Raw genomic sequence first — 19,771 nt, forward strand, 5'->3', positions numbered from 1 at the left:
AATGGCTAACCTAAGTCCAATTTGAATTAATAAACAATCAACCTAAACTCAAACCAACTGGACTTCTAACACAAGGTATTCAACTCAAGCCTAACCCAATCTTATTTTTCTAAATTTAGATTGAATTCAAGTTAGTTAGATTAAATTTGAGTTGATCAAGTTAGACTCAGATTGGTCAAGTTGATTGGATTGCATGATTCAAAAACCTTTCATAGTGGTTTTTCAAAAACTTTTGTTCTATATATTTATACCAAAATGTATATAGTAAATTAGACATAATTTTAAAATAACAATAAAAAAGTAAAAATAAATTTATTTATCTTTCTAAAAATAAAAATATATATGATATAATTATAATTTAATATTTTCTTTAAAATTTTAAAAAATGAATATTATTATACAAGATAATAAACATTATAAATATTATGAAAACATTAAATTGGGTTTGGGTTAAACTCGAATTGTTTGAACCTTGGCAAGAGTCTAACCCCATATCGAGTTAAAGCAATATGGGATTGAGAAAACTTAACCCAAGTTCAACCTGAATATTGAAAATGTTTGTTCAAACCCATCCAAACATCAGGTTGGGTTCGGGTTGGGTTGGGCTAACCCATCTAAGTTGCACCCATAAGTATACGACTCAATATTCATGAATCAATTGCCAATTATTTTTTTCTCTTTTCATCTTACCTAGGTGTGAAGGATAAAAATATGGTAAGGACGTTGAAGGTCTATGTGGAGAGGAAGACCTTCTTGGTTAGGTTGGAAGGCGAGCCCGGTGGAAAATGGTGCTCGATTACAAAGCACAGTAAAGGCTTTGTTTTCGTCTTAGGTTTTGAAAATGATAAGGTTGGGTGGTTGATCGAACATTTGACGAAGGTCATCGAACTGAAGAGTTACATGGGTTTCAACAGAAAGTACAGGGGAAAATCCAGTGTCGATTTAATGGAAGTATGCTTCAACAACCACGGAAGGTTTATAAGGATTTCGAAGTTCGCATCCAACAAAAAATCAACTTTCCTGGTAATACCTGAGGGTGAGAAGGACAAGGGATGGGAGAATCTAAAAAGTGCGTTATCTTCAATGATGGTGGTCTCCTTCTCGAATATAAATGAAAAGGGAAGACAATGTAGAGAGGAAAGGTTTATCCACAAACATGTGGGTCCTTTGTATTGGTCCTTCGCAAATGTAGTCAGAGATAAATGACCGATGAGAGATGGATTTGTTCCAGTTGGGAGGTGGACGCGGGTTGTGGTGTGCGAGTGTACTGCAGATTGTGTTAATTGGGTTGAGGTTGGCCATGTTGTGGCAAGAAGCTTAGGATAGAAAGATGTGGCAACTATCGTACCCTTCTCAGGCGGAAAAAGATTATTTTTTGTAGAAACGATAGAGAAAACTCTCTTTCTACAGGATTTAAGCCTTCTTAAGATTAAGGGAGGGTATAGAGTCCAATTGAGAAGGTGGTCGCCAAAAGAAAATTCGGAAGTCAAAGGAAAGTTCAAGGGAGGTTGGATAGAATTACAGGGACTGCCCTTTCATTTATGGTCTGAGGTACATCTGAAGAAAATAGTGGAGCGGTGGGGGACGGTGACTAAATTCGATTGGCGAACGTTGAAATTGTTTGATCTTAACAAGGCGATGGTAAGAATTTCAATGAAGGAACGGTTAGTTTTTCCAACTTTGATCAAGGTGATGGACGAGGGATGGGTGTTCACAATTTATGTTGTAGTGGTCGGAGCTAAAGAAGTTAAGAGAGGTGGAGAAATGGGTGAGTCGACTCGGGAGGTTTTTGCAACTCACTCGGGGACAGGTGGTAGAAAGCGAGTGAAGAGAGATCGATCAACGACTGACAGAAGTTCTTGTGTTAGGCCAACTAGTAGAAAGAAAAATGGAGGAGAAAGGCAAAAGGCTAAAGCATTTCCCGTGGGGACACTTGGCAAGAGAGGATAGGTTGTGGGGAACAGCTGGTTCCAGCCTCCCTCGTAGTCTATTTTGAATTCAAACAAACTGAGCATTGGACAAGATGGGTCAGAGAAGGTCGACGAAGCTTGGGCTAGTGGGGATAAGGCCCACTCAAATAAAAAAGGGCATCGGGCATTTTTTTCAAAGCTAAAGATAAGGGCACATTCTCTTCCCAATCCCAGTCCATTGGTTGATGCAAAATTGGGCTGAGAGAGGGACTGTAATTTAAAAGGCCCGTTTTCGAAGTTGGACTAAGAAACAAGAGGTAAGAAGCCCATTATTAAGAATGACTTATTACGAAGTGAAGACATTTTTGCAATGGGAAAGGAGAAATGTGTCTCAGAGGTTTCTTATGTCCAACCGAGGGGCTCCACGATGAATGAAGTGAAGTTTGGTTCAAAGACGCTATGGACTACTATTTTTCCTCCAACTTTTGATCGCCGACAAGGGTTTCGAAGTCGAAGCGAGCCTTTAATGCATAAGAAGCCATCGTCAAATTGCGAAGCTACTCCAAAGGAAGAGGCTTTCGAGACGGGATCTCAGTTGGAATGAGGATTCAGTGCGAGTCCTCTCAATTTTTGTCGATCATCAAGGTACCGAAAAAGGTGTTTGGGAGAAAGGGCTTCGTCGTAAAGAGGAGTAGAGGTTTTGCGCAAACCCTTTAACGATGAAGATAAAAAAGGATTTTTGGGTCATGTGGGTTTCGATCATCGTGGCTCTTCAAACACGGTTTTTCCTTCTAATCTAGTAATCAGAGGTAAAAGACTCAACTTTATGGGAACTTGTGGAATGGTGGTAGAGGAAAACATGGAGATATCGTCTTTACATTCTCAGTCACCCTTGTCTTCTTTTCCCCCTTCCTGTGGCTTGACACTTCCAATTTTGAGTCCTTTTGTTCCCGGTCTTCCTAGTTCAGTCATTCAGTCTCAATTTCCTATGGAAAATCTAGTAATCTTTGAAATTTTTTCCAAAAAAGACCATGATGGTACTTTATGTCAAATATCCGTTGGCAATCCTAACCTTGATGTTGTGGAGTCCCAACTTGCATATCTGAACCAGATGCTTGAGGGTTTTAACCCTCTTAAGTCTAATCCCAATTTTCCTAATGAGGTATCCAACCTGGTTACAGTTAGCCAAGGTGATGTTGAGTTTTCCCTAGTGGGCGAGTTCCAAATAGAAGGTTTTTCCCTTAGGAACATGGCTAAAGTTCGTGAGGTTTTAAGTTCTCTGGATATTAAGATGTATTTTATACGGAAGAACAAATTCTCCACAGGTATTTGAGACTCGTTGGAATTGGTTTGGAGGTTTAGGGTCAGTGAGGTTTTTCCATGAAAATTATTAGTTGGAATACCAGGAGTTTGAGATCAAGGAAAAAACGAAGGGTGGTTAAAGATTTTCTGAGGCTAGAGAATCCGAATGTTGTGATGATACAGGAAGCAAAAATGGTGGTATGTGACAGAAAGTTTGTTGGTAGTGTCTAGACTGTTAGAAATAAGGAATGGGTTGTTCTTCCAGCGTGCGGGGCTTCAGGTGGGATTTTGATTATTTGGGACTCTAAAAAACTGTGCAGTAAGAATGTGGTAATAAACTCTTTTTCTGTCTCAGTCAAGTTTATGTTGGATGGATGCAGACCTCTATGGTTGTCTGCAGTTTTTGGCCCAAACAGTCTCTTACTAAGAAATGATTTTTGGGTGGAGCTTTTAGACATTTTTTACATTTTTTTTCCTTTATGGTGTGTGGGTGGTGATTTTAATGTCATAAGGAAAAGTTCAGAAAAATTGGGAGGCTCTAGTCTAACTTCAAGCATGAAGGACTTTGATGGTTTTATAAGAGACTGTGAATTACTTGACCTCCCTTTACGGAACGCACCATTAACTTGATCAAACATGAAAAAGACACCCGTGTATAAGAGATTGGATCGGTTTTTATATTCAAATGAGTGGAAGCATTTCTTCCCTCAAAGCTTTCAAGAAGTTCTTTCTAGATGGACATTAGATCATTGACCGATAGTTTTGGATACCAATCCTTTCAAGTGGAGCCCAACACTTTTTAGGTTTAAGAATATGTGGTTGCAACATCCTAGTTTCAAAGAGTGATTCAGTAGTTGGTGGAGAGGTTTTCAAAGAAATGGTTGGGAAGGTCACAAGTTCATGAGGAAGTTACAATTTGTTAAGGCCAAATTGAAAGATTGGAATAAGGTTTTTTTTGGAGAGCTAAACGAAAAGAAAAAAAGTATCCTGAATGAAATAACTAACTTTGATGTCGTTGAGCAATAAGAGGTTCTCACTTCTGAACTTTCAGTACAAAGAGCTTTAAGAAAATGGGAGTTAGTGGAATTAATTTTGAGGAAAGAAATTCATTGGAGACAAAAAGTTAGGGTGAAATGGGTTAAAGAGGGGATTGCAATTCAAAGTTTTTTCATAAAGTGGCTAGTGGCAGGAGAAATAAGAAATTCATCAAGTTGTTGGAGAATGAAAGAGGTTTAGTGTTGAATAATTCCGAGAACATCACAAAGGAGATTTTACTTTACTTTGAAAAGCTCTAATCGAGTCCCTATGAAGAGTTTTGGAGAGTTGAAGACTTATATTGGTCTCCTATATCTGAAGAGAGTGCGTCTAGGTTGGACTCCTCTTTTACTGAAAAAGAGATTTCTAAGGCCATTTTTTAGTTAGATAAGGATAAGGCGTCGGGGCCTAATGGTTTTACCATTGCAGTGTTTCAAGATTGTTGGGATGATCAAGAAGGATTTAGTGAGAGTGTTTGCAGAGTTTCATAGAAGCTAGATTATTAATCAAAGCACTAATGCCTCCTTTATTGTTCTTTTGCCCAAAAAAAGTCCGACAAAGAAAATCTCAGACTTTAGACCTATTAGCTTGATCACTAGTCTCTATAAGATAATATCCAAAGTCCTATCAAGGCATCTAAAATGGGTACTACATGAAACTATCCATTCTACTCAAGGTGTTTTTGTTCAAGGGAGACAAATATTGGATGCAATTCTTATAACCAATGAGATAGTGGATGAGAAAAGGCGATCATGGGAGGAAGGAGCTACCTTCAAAATTGACTTTGAAAAGGCTTACGACCATGTGAGTTGAGATTTTTTGGATCATGTGTTGGAGAAGAAGGGGTTTAGTCCTAGATGGAGGAATGGATGTGAGACTCTTTGTTTACGATCTCTTTTGCAATTTTAGTGAATGGAAACTCTAAAGGGTGGGTCAAAACATCTAAATGATTAAGATAAGGTGACCCTTTATCTCATTTTTTGTTTACGTTAGTTGCAGATGTACTGAGCAAGATGTTGTTGAAAGCAGATGAAAGAAATTCGTTGGAGAGTTTTAGGGTTGGTAGGAACAGAACAAGGGTGTCCCGTATGCAATTTGCAGATGATACCATTTTCTTTTCTAACACTTGTGAGGAAAAATTACAGACTCTTAAGAGTTTATTGCTAGTGTTTAGGCATATTTTTAGGCTTAAGGTTAACCTTGACAAGAGTAATCTTTTTGGCATCAATCTTGATCAGAATCATCTTTCTAGGTTGGCTAAGTTGCTTGATTGCAAGGCTTCTGATTGGCCTATACTCTACTTGGGTCTTTATTTGGGAGGGAATCCAAAGACTTGTAGCTTTTGGGATTCAGTGATTGAGAGAATCTCGAGAAGATTAGATAGGTGACAAAAAGCTTACTTATCTTTTGGAGGTAGGATAACTCTTATTCATTCTTGTCTTACCTACATTCCTATCTACTTTATCTCATTGTTTAATATTTCCGCTTTAGTGGCTGTAAAAATTGAGAGATTGCAAAGGGATTTCTTATGGTCAGGGATTGGGAAAGGTAAAAGAGATCATCTTGTTAGTTGAGATGTAGTGTGTAATTTGAAAGTAAAATAGGGATTGGGATTTGGGAAGATTTCTCTAAGGAATCTCGCTCTCTTAGGGAAATGGTTGTAGAGGTACCCTAGGGAGAGTTTAGCTCTGTGACATTAGGTTATTTTAAGCATTTACGGGACACATTCCAAAGGTTGGGATGCCAACACTATAGTCAGATGGTCACATCGTTGTTATTGGAAGGTTATTGTACAAGTCTTTCAAGATATTTCCAAGTATACTCGGTTTGTGGTAGGAGATGGGGAAAGAATTCAGTTCTGGAAAGACTTATGGTGGGGGGACCAACCTTTGGGTTCCCAATATCCAAGACTATTTAGAGTAGTCACGAATAAAAATATTCCTATATCTTTAATTCTCGGTTCTACTCGCCCTTTCTCTTGGAACTTTAATATCCATCGTAACCTTTCTGATTTTGAGATAGAAGATTTACAATGCCTCATACGGTCACTCGATTGTTTGCACTTATCACCATTGGTTTCATATGCGAGATCCTGGTCTTTTTCTTCTTCAGGGCTTTTTGCTGTCAAGTCTTTCTTTCTAGCCTTGTCCATATTTTCTGGTTCTTCTCCTGTTTTCCTTACTAAGTTCGTTTGGAATTCTCAAGTCCCTTTCAAAGTCAAATCCTTTGTCTAGTTAGTGGCACACAAGAAGGTAAATACTAATGACTTGCTACAATTAAGAAGATCCTACAAAGCTCTTAGTCCTGACATTTGTAAGTTGTGCATGAAGCATGGTGAATCAGCAGATCATCTTTTCCTACATTGCTCTTTGACAATGAGATTGTGGCACAAATTATTTCAATTAGCCAAAATGGATTGGGTTCCCCCGAGAAGCATCTCCGACATGATGTCCATCAATTATAAGGGTTTTGGACTATCTAAGAGAGAGATAGTTTTGTGGCAAGCTGTGTACATTACTTTAATTTGGGTTGTATGGCGGAAAATAAATACGAGGATATTTGAGGATAAAGCAAGGAATTTAGAAAATCTTTAGGATTCTATTCACTTCCTTGCTTCTTTTTAGGCTTTTTGTTCCATGGTTTTTAAGGGGATTCTCCTTAATGTGTTACAACTAGATTGGCTAGCAGTGTGTAGCTCCAATGGGATGGTCTAACCTAGAGAGATTGTTAGTTGTTACATTGTAGATTCTTGTTTTTGTATTCTTGTAGTTTAGCTTTTCTTTAGTGGGAGGATTCCTCGTCCTTCTCTTGTACTTTTTTTTTCTATCAATATATCTCTTTGTCGTTTCCTATAAAAAAAAAAAAAAAGTATACCACTCAAAAATTAATTTATGTCAGAAGTTACATTCTTGTGGTTGCTCATAATTTTGTTAATCAATTAATTCATTTCTTAGTTTTAGTTTGATGTTGGATATGTGAATTATCATTTTCAATGTAGTGTTTTTTTCTTTTTTTCTTTTTTCTTTATAGGAACTTGGTTTAGGAACATAGTAGTTCATGGTTTTGCTTCACAACTATTGTAATGTGAAAGTGTTACATTCATTTCCATGAGTTGATGGCGAGTCTCTATATATTTGTCTTAATTGTGTAAATCAATCATATAGTTTAATGTATAAAAATTTTAATATGCATATTTCTATAGTGTTTTTATTTGGTTGCTTTTTTGTTTTCATGTCTGAGTTTGTTAACGATTTTAGAATTTGTTTAAACCATGTCAATGATTTGAGGATTAATTATTTGTGTCTAAACTAGAAAAAGATGGCAACATTCATCATTTGCTTTTATTTATTTGTAAATTGTAAGTGTGAATTTGTGATGTTTTAGTTGTTTCAACTAATGATTATACTTATCAAGCACTTTAGTGGATTGCTTCACCAAATTATTGTGTATATGACTTTATAGGAAATGACACTTAGCTCCTTATTTTGGTGTTCCTTGTAGCAGTGACCATGACATGTTTGTCATCAAGTTTGCAACATTTTAATCTAAAACTAATTGTTAAGTTCAAACAAGGGTGATCATATAGATTTCTTTTGACAAAAGATGGCATGAAAATTACTTACTCATTTGATTATTATTATGTAAATATGGTTGAACAATGATATAAATTTACGTTTGTGTAATAGACTTAATCTTGCAGAACCACTAACAGTTCAATACTTGGATGAACTTATTACATGGAATAACAAATTCAACAAGTTTATATTTATTTACAAGTTGTATTGCAATTATCCATATTTGAAATGCACTTAATAGGAGTTGAATGGTTATCTATACACATGAAACTTAACCATCCATAGTTTAATTTCAAGTAAATATTTTGATTGAGAATTTAACCTTAGTTAAGTTCTTCATAAATTATAACTCAATTATAATTAATTTCAAGTAAATATTCTAACTAAGAACTTAACCTCAGTGAAGTTCTTTATAAATTAAGCCTAATCATAGATAAACTCAGATGAATATTCTAAATGAGAACTTAACTTAGTTAAGTTCTTCATAAATGAAACTTAACCATAATTAAGTTTATGTGAATATATTGATTGAGAACTTATCAACATACTAAAACCACTATGATTTTCCACACATAAGATTCATTGCTTATCATCATTTGATAATATAAATAAAGTTTTTCAACTTCTTTTAGACTAACTATTTATCTTTCTTTACCTCTTTTTTCATAGCCAATAGTAGAGAGTTCCCTTCTTTTGATTTACAATGGTGAAGTGAGGTTTAATAATTTTTTTTTGGAAGGAAAAATGAAAAAGAAAAATGATATAAAGGAAAAATAATATTGGTTGTCTACATTTTTTAATTTCATTTCATAGCCATTAATGAAAAGTAGATAAGATAACATAAAAAACTCAACTTTCTTTGTTGCAAGGAACAAAAAGAAGGAAAAAAATCGAAAGAGAAAAAAATGAGATGAAAATAAAGGGAAAATCCTATGTTGAAGGGAAACAAAAATAAAAGGGGTACTTTTGTCCATGATAGGTTATCTTCCAATTTTGAAATGAGGGGGTTATTTGTTCAAACTAGTAGGTAAATGTAGAGAAACCTAAATTTTTTCATCCTATCCTAGGACTAGTTAGGATACATGCATTCTATTCCTAGGGCTCTCTAGACCTAAGCACGATGGAAAACATGACAACAAAAACCATAACAACATAGATCTAGAAAGGATAAAGATCATACTTGTGATTTGGATGTTCTCATATCAAATATAATTTGGTGAAGAAACTCTATAGGCATTGTAGATCTTGTAAACTTAACAATCATCCGTCCAATCACTCATTTCACGGATCTTAGCATAAAATAAGGGCAGTATTCTCTTTGAAATGAGACTAAGATTTTCTCTTTAGAGTATGAAAGACAAAGTGTAAAAATTGAAGCTTTAAACCCTTAAAAGGGTTTATATAGGCTTTCTTGTGGACTTAAGTGACTTAAGTCTAACTTGGACTTAAGTCATTTAATCCATTCTGTTTGGGTTCTAATTAATTAATTAGTCTTAATGGATTTTAATTAATTAATTAACCAAGTTCAGGAAAATAATTATAATATCCAATGCAACCTTATGTTTATTACCAAAATGTCCTTATGCACCTATATGAATTAGGAACCTAAAATTCCCTAAAAAAATCGTTCCATCATGAACCAAGAGCTCAAGTGCGGATCATTGGGACCCATAAGAAAATATTGGCTCCCTTAGAATTCAATTTTGAAGTTGAATTTTGTTCTATTATGTGCACCACTTCCTAATTTGAGGGATGACTTGTCTTGGCCGTCAAGATAAGTTTCTCATGGTGAGTGCATTAGTATATGTGATGTACACTGGACAAGATCTATGGTGAATCATGACGTAAGATTATCAATTGTTATGATTCACAAAACTACTATATTATATGAACTCTCAATCTTGAGCGAATATTGAGTCTATGCCAAAATCAACAAAAGGTTTTGACTTATGGGTAAGACCCTAAAGTGGTCATATATCCCTATGGATTAGGTTACCATTGATAGAGGTTGGTGACAATATGTATTTTCACTAGAGACACCATGATATTTTATGGGATTCAGACAGTGTGTCTCCTTTGGGTTATTCAAAGGATATGTGATCATGATGTTTGTGGTCATAATAATTATTCTAATAGAATTTGACATATGCTCCTTGAAGCTAAAGTATGTCGATTGATTACATAACAAAGGATTTGTAACTTAAGGATTTGAGTGGTAATCTTGATAGGTAATAAAATTATCTTATTAAATTACATACACCAGTTCATGAGGAGTTTGTATGCAGTGGATAGTAGGTGGCGGGTACAAGATTTGTCTCGTTGTTATTTATATAGTGTATTGAAGTTCAGTTGATTTTCTTTAGTAGAATGTCAAATCAACTTTATAATTGGATTTTGAGGGAGCCAGTACTCCTATAAGTCCTAGTGGTCCATGCTTTGAGCTCATATATCATGATGATATAGTTTATGAAGGTTGGATTGACTCTAGGTTTATTTTTATGTATAAAAGAGTTTTGGTAATTACGTGAGGTTGCACAGGGGATAATGAATAGAGTCTTTGGATTGAGTTAATTGATTAATTAAATGACCCTACATGATTAATTAATCAAATAGAACATGTTTTGGGTTAAATTAAGTGACCTAAGCTTTGATTGGCTCAAGTCATTTAGGTCTGGTGGACAACCCAATAAATACACCCTTAAAGGATTAAAGTTTTCAAATGACTTTAGTTAGTCATTTTCCAATTCCACAGAGAGAGTGAGAGAGTCAAGGTTTCCACCCTTCCAAAGTCCATACTTTGGAGTGCCAAAATCATGATTCAAGTCATCAAGTAGAAGATCTTGGGTATATGAGATCTCCAAACTATTTAGAAATATTCTTCACTGCAAGGAAGTGATTTGGAAACATCTAAATCCAGGTGTAGGGTTCATATCTCTAGACTTATAGCTAATAATGGTTTTTAATTAGTACAAAAGTCATATAAAATGAATGAATATGTACAAGAACAGTTATTATAGGGAATGAAACGATGTGAAAAAAAATGTTTTTTTAATTAGAAGATTTTTTTAATGAGAAAAATAAAATAAATAGATAATGATTCTTAATATTTATTTTGGTAAATAAGTATTCATAAAAAAAATAAATTAATATAATAATAAAGACATATTACATGAAAAATATATTAAATTTCTTCTTTGAAAAACTTATATCATCTTGAAATATTAATTTTAAAAAAAATTGAAATAACCATTAAAATAATAATATATTATTATCATATCAATTGAATACACATTAGAGAAAGTTTTATGTTTAAAATTTGGATTAAAAAAGATAAATTAATTCAAATCAATTTTTTTGTATTTATTTGATTTTAATTTTTTTTTTATTGAACAAAAAAATTAAATTATGATAAGTCTTTTAAAGAGAATCATTATCTAAATCAAGTTTTTTAAAAAATAAAAATAAAAAATGTGATAATTTTTCTAAAAGATTATATAAATTAATTTATAAATTGTTCACAAACATTATTTGAATTAATTACATATAATAATAATAATGATGATATATAAACACATATAATATATATGATGAGGCTACTTTAAGAAAAAAAAAGTTGACATATGCTAATGATAAGAAATCTCAATTAATTACATATAATAATGATATGATATAAATGCATATAATAAAAATGATAAGACTATTTTTGAAATAAAAAATGTCAAATCACTTAGTATTTTTATATATAATATAGATTATAGACTTAAATTAAATTAATTATAAACCAACAAAAAAATTAAATATTTATAATTAATTTCAATTATAACCAATTAAAAGTCACTATATGACATAAATTTGCTACTCTTTATAGAAATTAATGGATATTTTTAAGTGCTTTTACAAAATAGCTTTTAATTTAAAAAATAATATAATATAAAAGTAAGGCGAATATTACTTTATGAAAAAACTATTTTTTTAGTCTATCAATGAAGTCGTTTAATTTGTAGTTAAATTTTCATCGGTTTCAAGATTGATATTTTAAATTTTAATAATCGACTTCTAATAAATAAATAAAAAAAAGTTTATGGGAATTAAGTCAAAAGGCGATAGTAATAATATAATAATTAATAACACAATTTATTATATATATATATATATATATATATATAATATATTAAAGTTTTATTATTTGTATCCTATAAACTCATTTTATTTACATCTTTATATTTTAATCTCATTTACTTGTATCCTTATTCAATGGTTTATATCTCACTTATGATCCAAATTTGAAATATGATAAATACCATAGTAATTTTCATATATATACTTGTAGACATAAAAAAATTTACTGAAATAAATTATCACTCAATTGGTCTTAAAAAAAATATGGCTCCCAAATTTGATAAAACTTGGGATAGATAAGTGATAAGTCTAATAAATAAGTTGCTAAAATCAATGAACCAAATTCTTTGAATTAAACAACTAAAAATATTTGAGGATTTTAAAATTTAATTCCCTAATTTCACATATGCATAAGGGTGACTTCCTTCAATGAGGGGACTTCTCTTTCAATTGACAAAAATGATTTTACACGAGAATAAAGGTTTTACAAATAAGAAAATGTTTCACAAAATCTTTCTACAAGTCTAAGAAATGACATTTAATGAGTTTATTCGAAAACGAAATGACATTTAACGAGTTTATTAAAAAACAAATCACTTGTGGCTCTAAATTGATTTCTAAAATTAAGGAAATATTTTCATTTGTAAACGAATATTTTAATAAAGATTATACCATTAAAAGTAAGTTTGGGGAGTGTAACAGACCTTGCCGACCAATCCCTGTCACCATTTAAAAGATTGTTAAAGTACCTAAAACATATGCGCACTATTTTCTGACATCTAGTGAAGTAGTTATTCGCTTAAAATTTGTTCCATGGCCTACAATTGATATGATAGTGGCTGCACATGGGCCTGATTGATTCTCCAGGAGAAAGAACTCCTAGCGAAAAGACGGAATATTAGAAGAGATTGATTCAATTTCAATGATATGAAATGGAAAGATATATAAGCATTGCAGAGGAAAAATTGGGAGATTGATTGGAATCAATCGTGATGGAGAAGAGATTGAGTGGTTCAAGGTCTTGAGTTAAAGTATAAGAAATTGTGGGTGTCTTCAAAAATACTTTTTGGATTTTTTTGAAATAAAAATTTATTTAGGAACTTAAAATATTCCCAATATTTATATAATTATTATTTTTAAATAGTTTTTATAAAATAAGTGAAAATAGTTAAAATATATTCAAAGAAAAACACCATATTTTCAAAAAACTGTTTTCTATTAAAAAAAAATTATCGATTTAATTTTTTAGTTTAGAAAACAGTATTTTAACAAGCAATTACCAAACAGGCTCTAAAGTTTTTACAATCCTAAAGTTTTTCTCTATCTAAAAACCCCTTTTGGCCAATTGGCCAATAAGACAGTCTCATGGACATCTTGTGTGGAGTAGCTAATACTTAATTGAGTTAGGAAGAAGTCTAAGAGGAATATTCCCAGGAAGATCCAGCTAAAAATCCAGCAGCATGTCTTCAAGTTGACCTGCAGAGTTGTTTAACCAGGGACAGCTGCTTGATAAATACTCATTTTCAGGTTGAAGAAATGCACATGGATGAAACCAGGGGTGCTAGACCAACATTCATGAACCCACCTATCTAAAATTTGAATTTTTTATTTTAATTTTTTTATGATTATTAAAAATGGTATTGACAACATGTAACAGAGAATCTGATGTTTGGGTCCATGGAAAAATTACTCAGATTGTAAATTTTGCATTCCTAAGTGCTTCACATAACTCCAGAATATCATGTCTCAATTTTTTTATGATTATTAAAAATGGTATTGACAACATGTAACAGAGAATCTGATGTTTGGGTCCATGGAAAGATTACTCAGATTGTAAATTTTGCATTCCTAAGTGCTTCACATAACTCCAGAATATCATGTCTCAATTTACCCAGGTAACAACATCATCATTCATCAGAGACATGTCAGTGAAACAGCCAAATGTTGAGACATGATATTCTGGAGTTATGTGAAGCACAAAAAGCAGCAAAACAGTTGGTTTTCTTTTCCTCCAATTATACAAGTAACATTCACTACAAAATTACATACTGTAGTATTTATGGTACACTATTTTCATGTATTAAAGAGCTCTTCAAGTTGACCACAAAACTGAATCCTAAGCTTATTTCCATAGCACTGATTGTATGACTTTAGATTTTTTCTTTCCTTTCTTTTTTTTCATGGTCACATGTCAAGAAGAAAAGAGCTTGTTTCCAGGGCAATCGCGAGTAGAACTGGAAGGGAACATGCTATTATTGCAAGACTTGGGTTGGCCAGAAGCTCTTCCATATTGAGATTTCTTCTTTGTTACAGATCTTTCTGATTCCTCCATAAAAGCCATCTGCTCCATTGCCTTCTTCTTGATGATTCTTCCTATTTATCACTACTCGTCTCCATTGTGAGCCAGGGGAATACTGGTTGAACTCCAGAATCAGCATGTCTATCATAATGATTTCATAATGAGAAACTTAACTAACATTGTTGAAGTGATACAAAAGAATGCAATGGGCTTGTTTAAAATGATATGTAGAACAAAGTAAAATGGTACTTCCATCTGTGTTTCCAGAGGCCTTCTATATGTCCATGGCCTAAACATGGAAAGAAAAGGGAGGAATGTAAATGGTGATTGCGAATAACCCAAAGATTGGATGTGTGGGAAAGTAAAGAAAATTTATGTGAAAGATGCTTAGTGTCTGTTAGTGACCAGAGTTTCTTGTCAACTTGTTATTCTAGAAATATGAAGAACAAGCGAACAAAGAGGTTCCACATCCAATTCTAGGCCAAGGATATCAGGGGGATCACATTCAAATGTACAGCTCATGACTGGACTAGACTCATCCAGTCACATGGAGACGATCCCATCAAAAAACATGTATTCAGTGAATCACACTTTCAATATTAGGATAAAAACTAGAAGTGGAAAAAAATGAAGTACAGAACCCAGAGTTTGATGGAATTATTGTGAGAGAAACAAACCCAAAGCATCTCAGATTAAATAATAGTTCAATTAATATTGGAAATTAGTGTAAGTGCAATACTCAATCATGTTCAGAATTTAGCTTCTAAAGTTCGGCTGAGGATTTAAACTTCAGTCATTTGAGAAGACACTAAATTAATTCAAAATGAATATTTAAAAATTAAATGAAAAATAAATATAGATACAACAGACCCAACAAGGTACTTTAACTTTTGCCCCTTCCATCACATTGCATTACACGTATACCTCAGTGTTGGGCAGCCCAGCACTCATTTTTTGTTTTTATTCTTCAATTTTAGGATAGCTGTGTCTTTCCATATTTGTGGGATTTTGTGGATGAGAAATGCTTAATGAAGCAATTCTGAAAGCATACATTGAATATGGTAATAAACATGAAAAAAAGTATATTACCAAAATTCTCCTGTCAGAAACACTTTCTTTTAGAGATTCATCCAGTTCATGTTTAGGTCCACTACAGTCTATGGGCACTAACAAAGCATCTTGACCTCACACGAACACAAGGTGTCTAAACTAGAAAGACCCCAAAATCCACACATGGAGGCAGGGTACACATTTATGCAAAAGATTCATACACAAAAAATGTACATGCAAGGTATGTCATTTCAAGTTTGTTTGTCTGGGGAAATATGGAAAACTGCATTCAATTGTGAAGTTAAAATATGCTTGCTACAGCATTAAATTTATAATCCTAGTCCTTGAGTAATAATGCATAAAAAAAATTGCAAGTTAATAAAGAAATTCCTTTGTTTGTAATAGGTCAATGGAGAAAAATGCATCATAAACATGTTCTTTTTCCTGATCATTTTTTATTTGAAGTTAAGGTCAACTCAACTGTGAGATTCTAAATTGGTGTGGAACATGTTAGAACACCATCATCATGTGGACAATGTTTGACACACCAAGCAATGGCACGGGAAAGTGTCCTACACATCATAGGCTGAGGAAGATGTCTAATCTCTACCGCATTTGTTGTTAATAGAAAATGAAAGGACAAAGGTTCCATTTATGTCCTGTGCAGGAAACTTCAAGAAGAAAGTTGAGATGAATGATGGAATATGGGATACTTTACTCACCATTATTGTGACAGCAGCAGTGATTCTCATTCCCATTACATGTTTCTAAGTGACTAATGATGCCATACCACCAACCTGCAAACATTTAGCAAAAACAATCACCTTGTTCATCCATAATCACAAGTAAACATTAGCATACAGTAACATGTATTTGTTCTGTAGAAGATGATGTGGGCACAGTTATCGAATAGCATATACAAAAGCTTTTGAAAACAGGCCAAATGCAATGAACCCCAGGGATGCTATGATGGTTTGAGGACGCACCGTAAGGCAACTCTTTGTTTTTCCTCCATTGAATCTCAATATGATCCCCTGGTTTTAAATCATTTAAACAGTCAGAGACATGAAGAACATGAGGAGGAACATCAATTGGGGGTGCCCTTAGCCTGTGCCATGGTATATTTTCCTCTATTGTCTGCGGCCCTTGGGGTGAGTACCTGCAATACAATATCAATTTGAGTTTCAATACAGTATTCTGATCTAACAATTTCTTATCAAACCAGCTTCAGATTCAACATAAATTACAATCCAGTTGGAAGTTCTTTTTGTTTTTTTATTTTTCTTTGACATCAAAATAATGAAAAAAATTTACAAGAAAACTTGAAATTGATTAAAATTACCAGACCCAGAGTTCTGAGCTTTCTCGAGATCAAATCTAATGTTCTCCCAAGTTCTTACCTTGCTCGAAAGGTGTCTGTGCGGGAATCATAGCTCAGAAGGGCATCATAACATGACATCACAAAACCAAGATGCCCGTTCTGCACCCAGAAAGGAAAACTTCATTCATATGTTCAACAACAAAAAGAACAATAACAATGGCATCAACCAAAGATTTGTAATTTAATTTGATATGAAGAACGACAAACTTACGGTTAAAACATATATAATTCGAGCTGTTTACCTCACGGTTATAGACCTGAGCTGGGAACCAAAGCTTGCCACTCTCTAGGGAAAGATACCAAGCCTTGATTGAATCAACAGATAATGAACAGCTGGGCTCACCACTACTTTCTAATTTTGGTCTAATCCAAGAAAGAGGGCATACACTAAAAAGAGACCTGAACAACCCTCTTTTATTGCATTTTTTCAAGAGGCTTGGTCTCTTTCTTGAGGCGATATGCCATTGCCATTCTCGATAAGCAGCTGGACCGATCACTCTACCCCATTTTTGCTTCATGTGTTTTTCCCATAGGTGGTCACTTCTACACCTATCCCTTAACGAAGTACACACCCTTGCCATACTACATAACCCTGATGGAGAAAGCCGCTGAAGAATGCATTCCAAGGCCAGTTCAGGCAAGTCCAGAAGAGAAACATCCTCTTCCTCCTCCGCATTCACTACTTTTGAGCTAATAGTCATCTTCAATGGGAAGACGAAAGGAACTTGTAAGAAACTAATGATACCTAATCTACCTTTCCGGATACATGACACAAGAAAACTCCATAATTCTCTCCAAAACCAAGGTGACAACAATCTCGTCTCACTCTCCCATGGGAGGAGTGGCTTGAGAGGTGAGTTGGATAGGAGAATGAAAGAGAAACAAGATATGAAGAAGAGAAGCATTGGACTGAGTGAATTCACAAATGGGTTAATCGAGTTGGGCATCAAAGCAAAAGCAGACAAAATGATATACCAATTGCAAACAAAAGAATGGTGATCGCAACCATAAATATAAGAAAAAAGAGAGAGTAATTTTCTCTCTTCCGCCCAGAGGAAGGTGGAGTAATTTTTTTCTGCGAAATTCATGGAGTTGTTAAGTGGGCCTGTTTTCAAAAGAGGGACATGTGTAAAACACGATGACTGACAGGCTTTAATGGTACGCTTAGAAGTTAGAGCGCCATTCACAACAAATAACAAACACCAAGGCTGCTTCTTAAATGGTATGGCATCCAGATACAGTGAACTTGCCCCACCCTTTCTACCACTGGAGGAGAACCAATTTGTACGGACGGTGGGAGGCAGCTGTCAGCTAAAGAATTGGATTATTGGATATGAAAAGAGGAATAAAATCTAGGAAACATGTTGTGTTAGATTGAACTAATGGGAACCCATCAAAGATATGGCAATAAGCAGGGGGACCCATATCTCCCAATCCTTGAATTTTCGGTAAAAATGAATCAAAGATCTCCGAAAATGGAAGAAAAAACGACATGGTTGGGTCGATAATGGACCAATATTTTATGAATCATACTGAGAAGTGTCAAAACATGCAGAAACCTGCAAATTGAAGATTAGCATCAACTTTGAAGTGGGTCCACCGCCCACCTCAGTTCAGTTCAGTCAAGCCCCCACTTACACGCATAAAAGGAAGAGAAGAAAATGACTAATATCAGATATGATTAATGGGCTTTTAGGAGTCGGCACGCAATGGAGGATGGCACTCTGATAAGCCTCAGGTGGGTGGAGTGGTCAAAGTGATTTTTGCCACAATGCCCACGACACCCATACATACAAGCCACCTGATCCTTCCTTTCTTTACCTAACTTCCACCCAACTTCACCACCTCAGAGCAGACCACGCCATGAAAGTTGCTAGAAAGTTTTGTGCGTCAAGGAAGAGAATGAGAATTTTGAGAGTGTGATCAAACAAAGAAAGTCCCAATGCTCACCAAGTTTAAACCATTTTAAATTGTTCGTCAAAAAAGAGAATGCGATGTGAAACCGCCAATCACTTTGTTCCATAATCATGAATCCTATGACCCGTTTGTTTCTCTCTCTCTCTCCTATATTTTCCTTTTGTTTTTTCCTTTTGTCACCAATGGAGTTCTTCTCTGATCCCAACTGCCACCTCTCCCTTTTCATTTGTTTAATTATCATTATTTTATTAATGGCACTTTATCTATTTCTACATAAAAGTGAACTTTTTAATTATTCCTTTTCGGATGGACGAGAGCGATTCTTTCCTTCTAAGCAAAGCAGGAATTTGATTCGTGTTCTAATAGAAAGCATTACACATATGAATGGATAGAAAATTCAACTTAAAAATGATTATAACTTGAAAATAAAACCTTAAGAAAATTCACTCAAATGGATAAAACATAACAAAAATCATTTATTAAGATAATAAAAAGTGAAAGCAATTTAGCAGTTAGATTTGTTAATTTTTCATTAAGAAAACTATTTTTGCATATTTAATTGTCTTAGAGAAAAATGTTAAAAAAAAATCAAATATAATAATTTATATTTGTTAAAAAATTTATGTATTTTTGGATTACCTAAATTTTATATCAGAAGTTAAAATAAATTAAATGAATTTAAAGTAATATATAAAAATAATTTGTTGATTTAAATTTATTTTTTATTTTATTTTACTTTTTCTTTCTATTTTATTTTCCTTGTACTCTTCCTCATACTTTTCAAAACTAAAGGTAGCCTAAAGCTTTGTCATATTTAGGTAAATTTAGTGGGTTGTTTGGATTTCACTTAAAAAAAATAGAAGCAAAAGCTTTCCAAACAAAGCCTTACATATTCCTATTTAATAATAATTAGTATAACAATTATTACATTAATTTAAAAATTCTCAAGTAAGGAAAATGTCTTCCGACTTCCTTTCTATGCTATTCATTTAAACCCCAATCTCCCATTTGTCTCCTATGGTCACTTGTAGGAATTTTATGCTTTTAGCATGGATTATTACTTTTAGCTTACCAAATTTTATTAGTACATGTTGGAAAATGTTATAAATTCATACGACGGAAAGTTATTAGAAGTATCTCAATAAATATTTTAAGTTATAAGGAAAAAATTTATGAAATGAAT

General features: G+C 33.6%; 1 protein-coding gene across 4 annotated transcripts; it reads right to left on the reverse strand.

Moving 5' to 3' along the window:
* Positions 1 to 13,940: 13,940 nt before the first annotated feature.
* On the reverse strand, positions 13,941 to 18,702 carry LOC100258461 (F-box protein At2g26850). Of its 4 annotated transcripts, none has more exons than XM_010655317.3 (5): positions 16,914 to 18,702; positions 16,691 to 16,770; positions 16,277 to 16,449; positions 16,013 to 16,087; positions 13,941 to 14,529 (listed from the first exon to the last, which is right to left on the reverse strand). In XM_010655317.3, exons 1-5 carry the CDS (start codon positions 17,757 to 17,759, stop codon positions 14,456 to 14,458), a joined length of 1,248 nt encoding a protein of 415 aa, XP_010653619.1. In that variant the 5' UTR covers positions 17,760 to 18,702; the 3' UTR covers positions 13,941 to 14,455. The 4 variants fall into 4 exon arrangements, with proteins under 4 accessions (XP_010653619.1, XP_059594994.1, XP_002277192.2 ...); XM_059739011.1 differs by having other exon boundaries at positions 13,941 to 14,355; positions 16,914 to 18,692; XM_002277156.5 differs by having other exon boundaries at positions 13,941 to 14,381; positions 16,914 to 18,681.
* Between the last annotated feature and the right edge of the window lie 1,069 nt (positions 18,703 to 19,771).

The sequence above is a fragment of the Vitis vinifera genome, chromosome 8, assembly GCF_030704535.1.
Source record: "Vitis vinifera cultivar Pinot Noir 40024 chromosome 8, ASM3070453v1".
In the NCBI taxonomy this organism is placed as follows: Eukaryota; Viridiplantae; Streptophyta; class Magnoliopsida; order Vitales; family Vitaceae; genus Vitis; species Vitis vinifera.

Excerpts from the sequence above, each read along its gene's own strand:
- LOC100258461 (XM_002277156.5), bottom strand. The coding sequence starts at position 17,759 with ATGAATTTCGCAGAAAAAAATTACTCCACCTTCCTCTGGGCGGAAGAG. Across the intron at positions 16,771-16,913 it reads CTCAGGTCTATAACCGTGAG|AACGGGCATCTTGGTTTTGT; the intron begins GTAAACAGCTCG and ends TTCTGGGTGCAG. Across the intron at positions 16,088-16,276 it reads AAACAAAGAGTTGCCTTACG|GTTGGTGGTATGGCATCATT; the intron begins GTGCGTCCTCAA and ends AAATGTTTGCAG.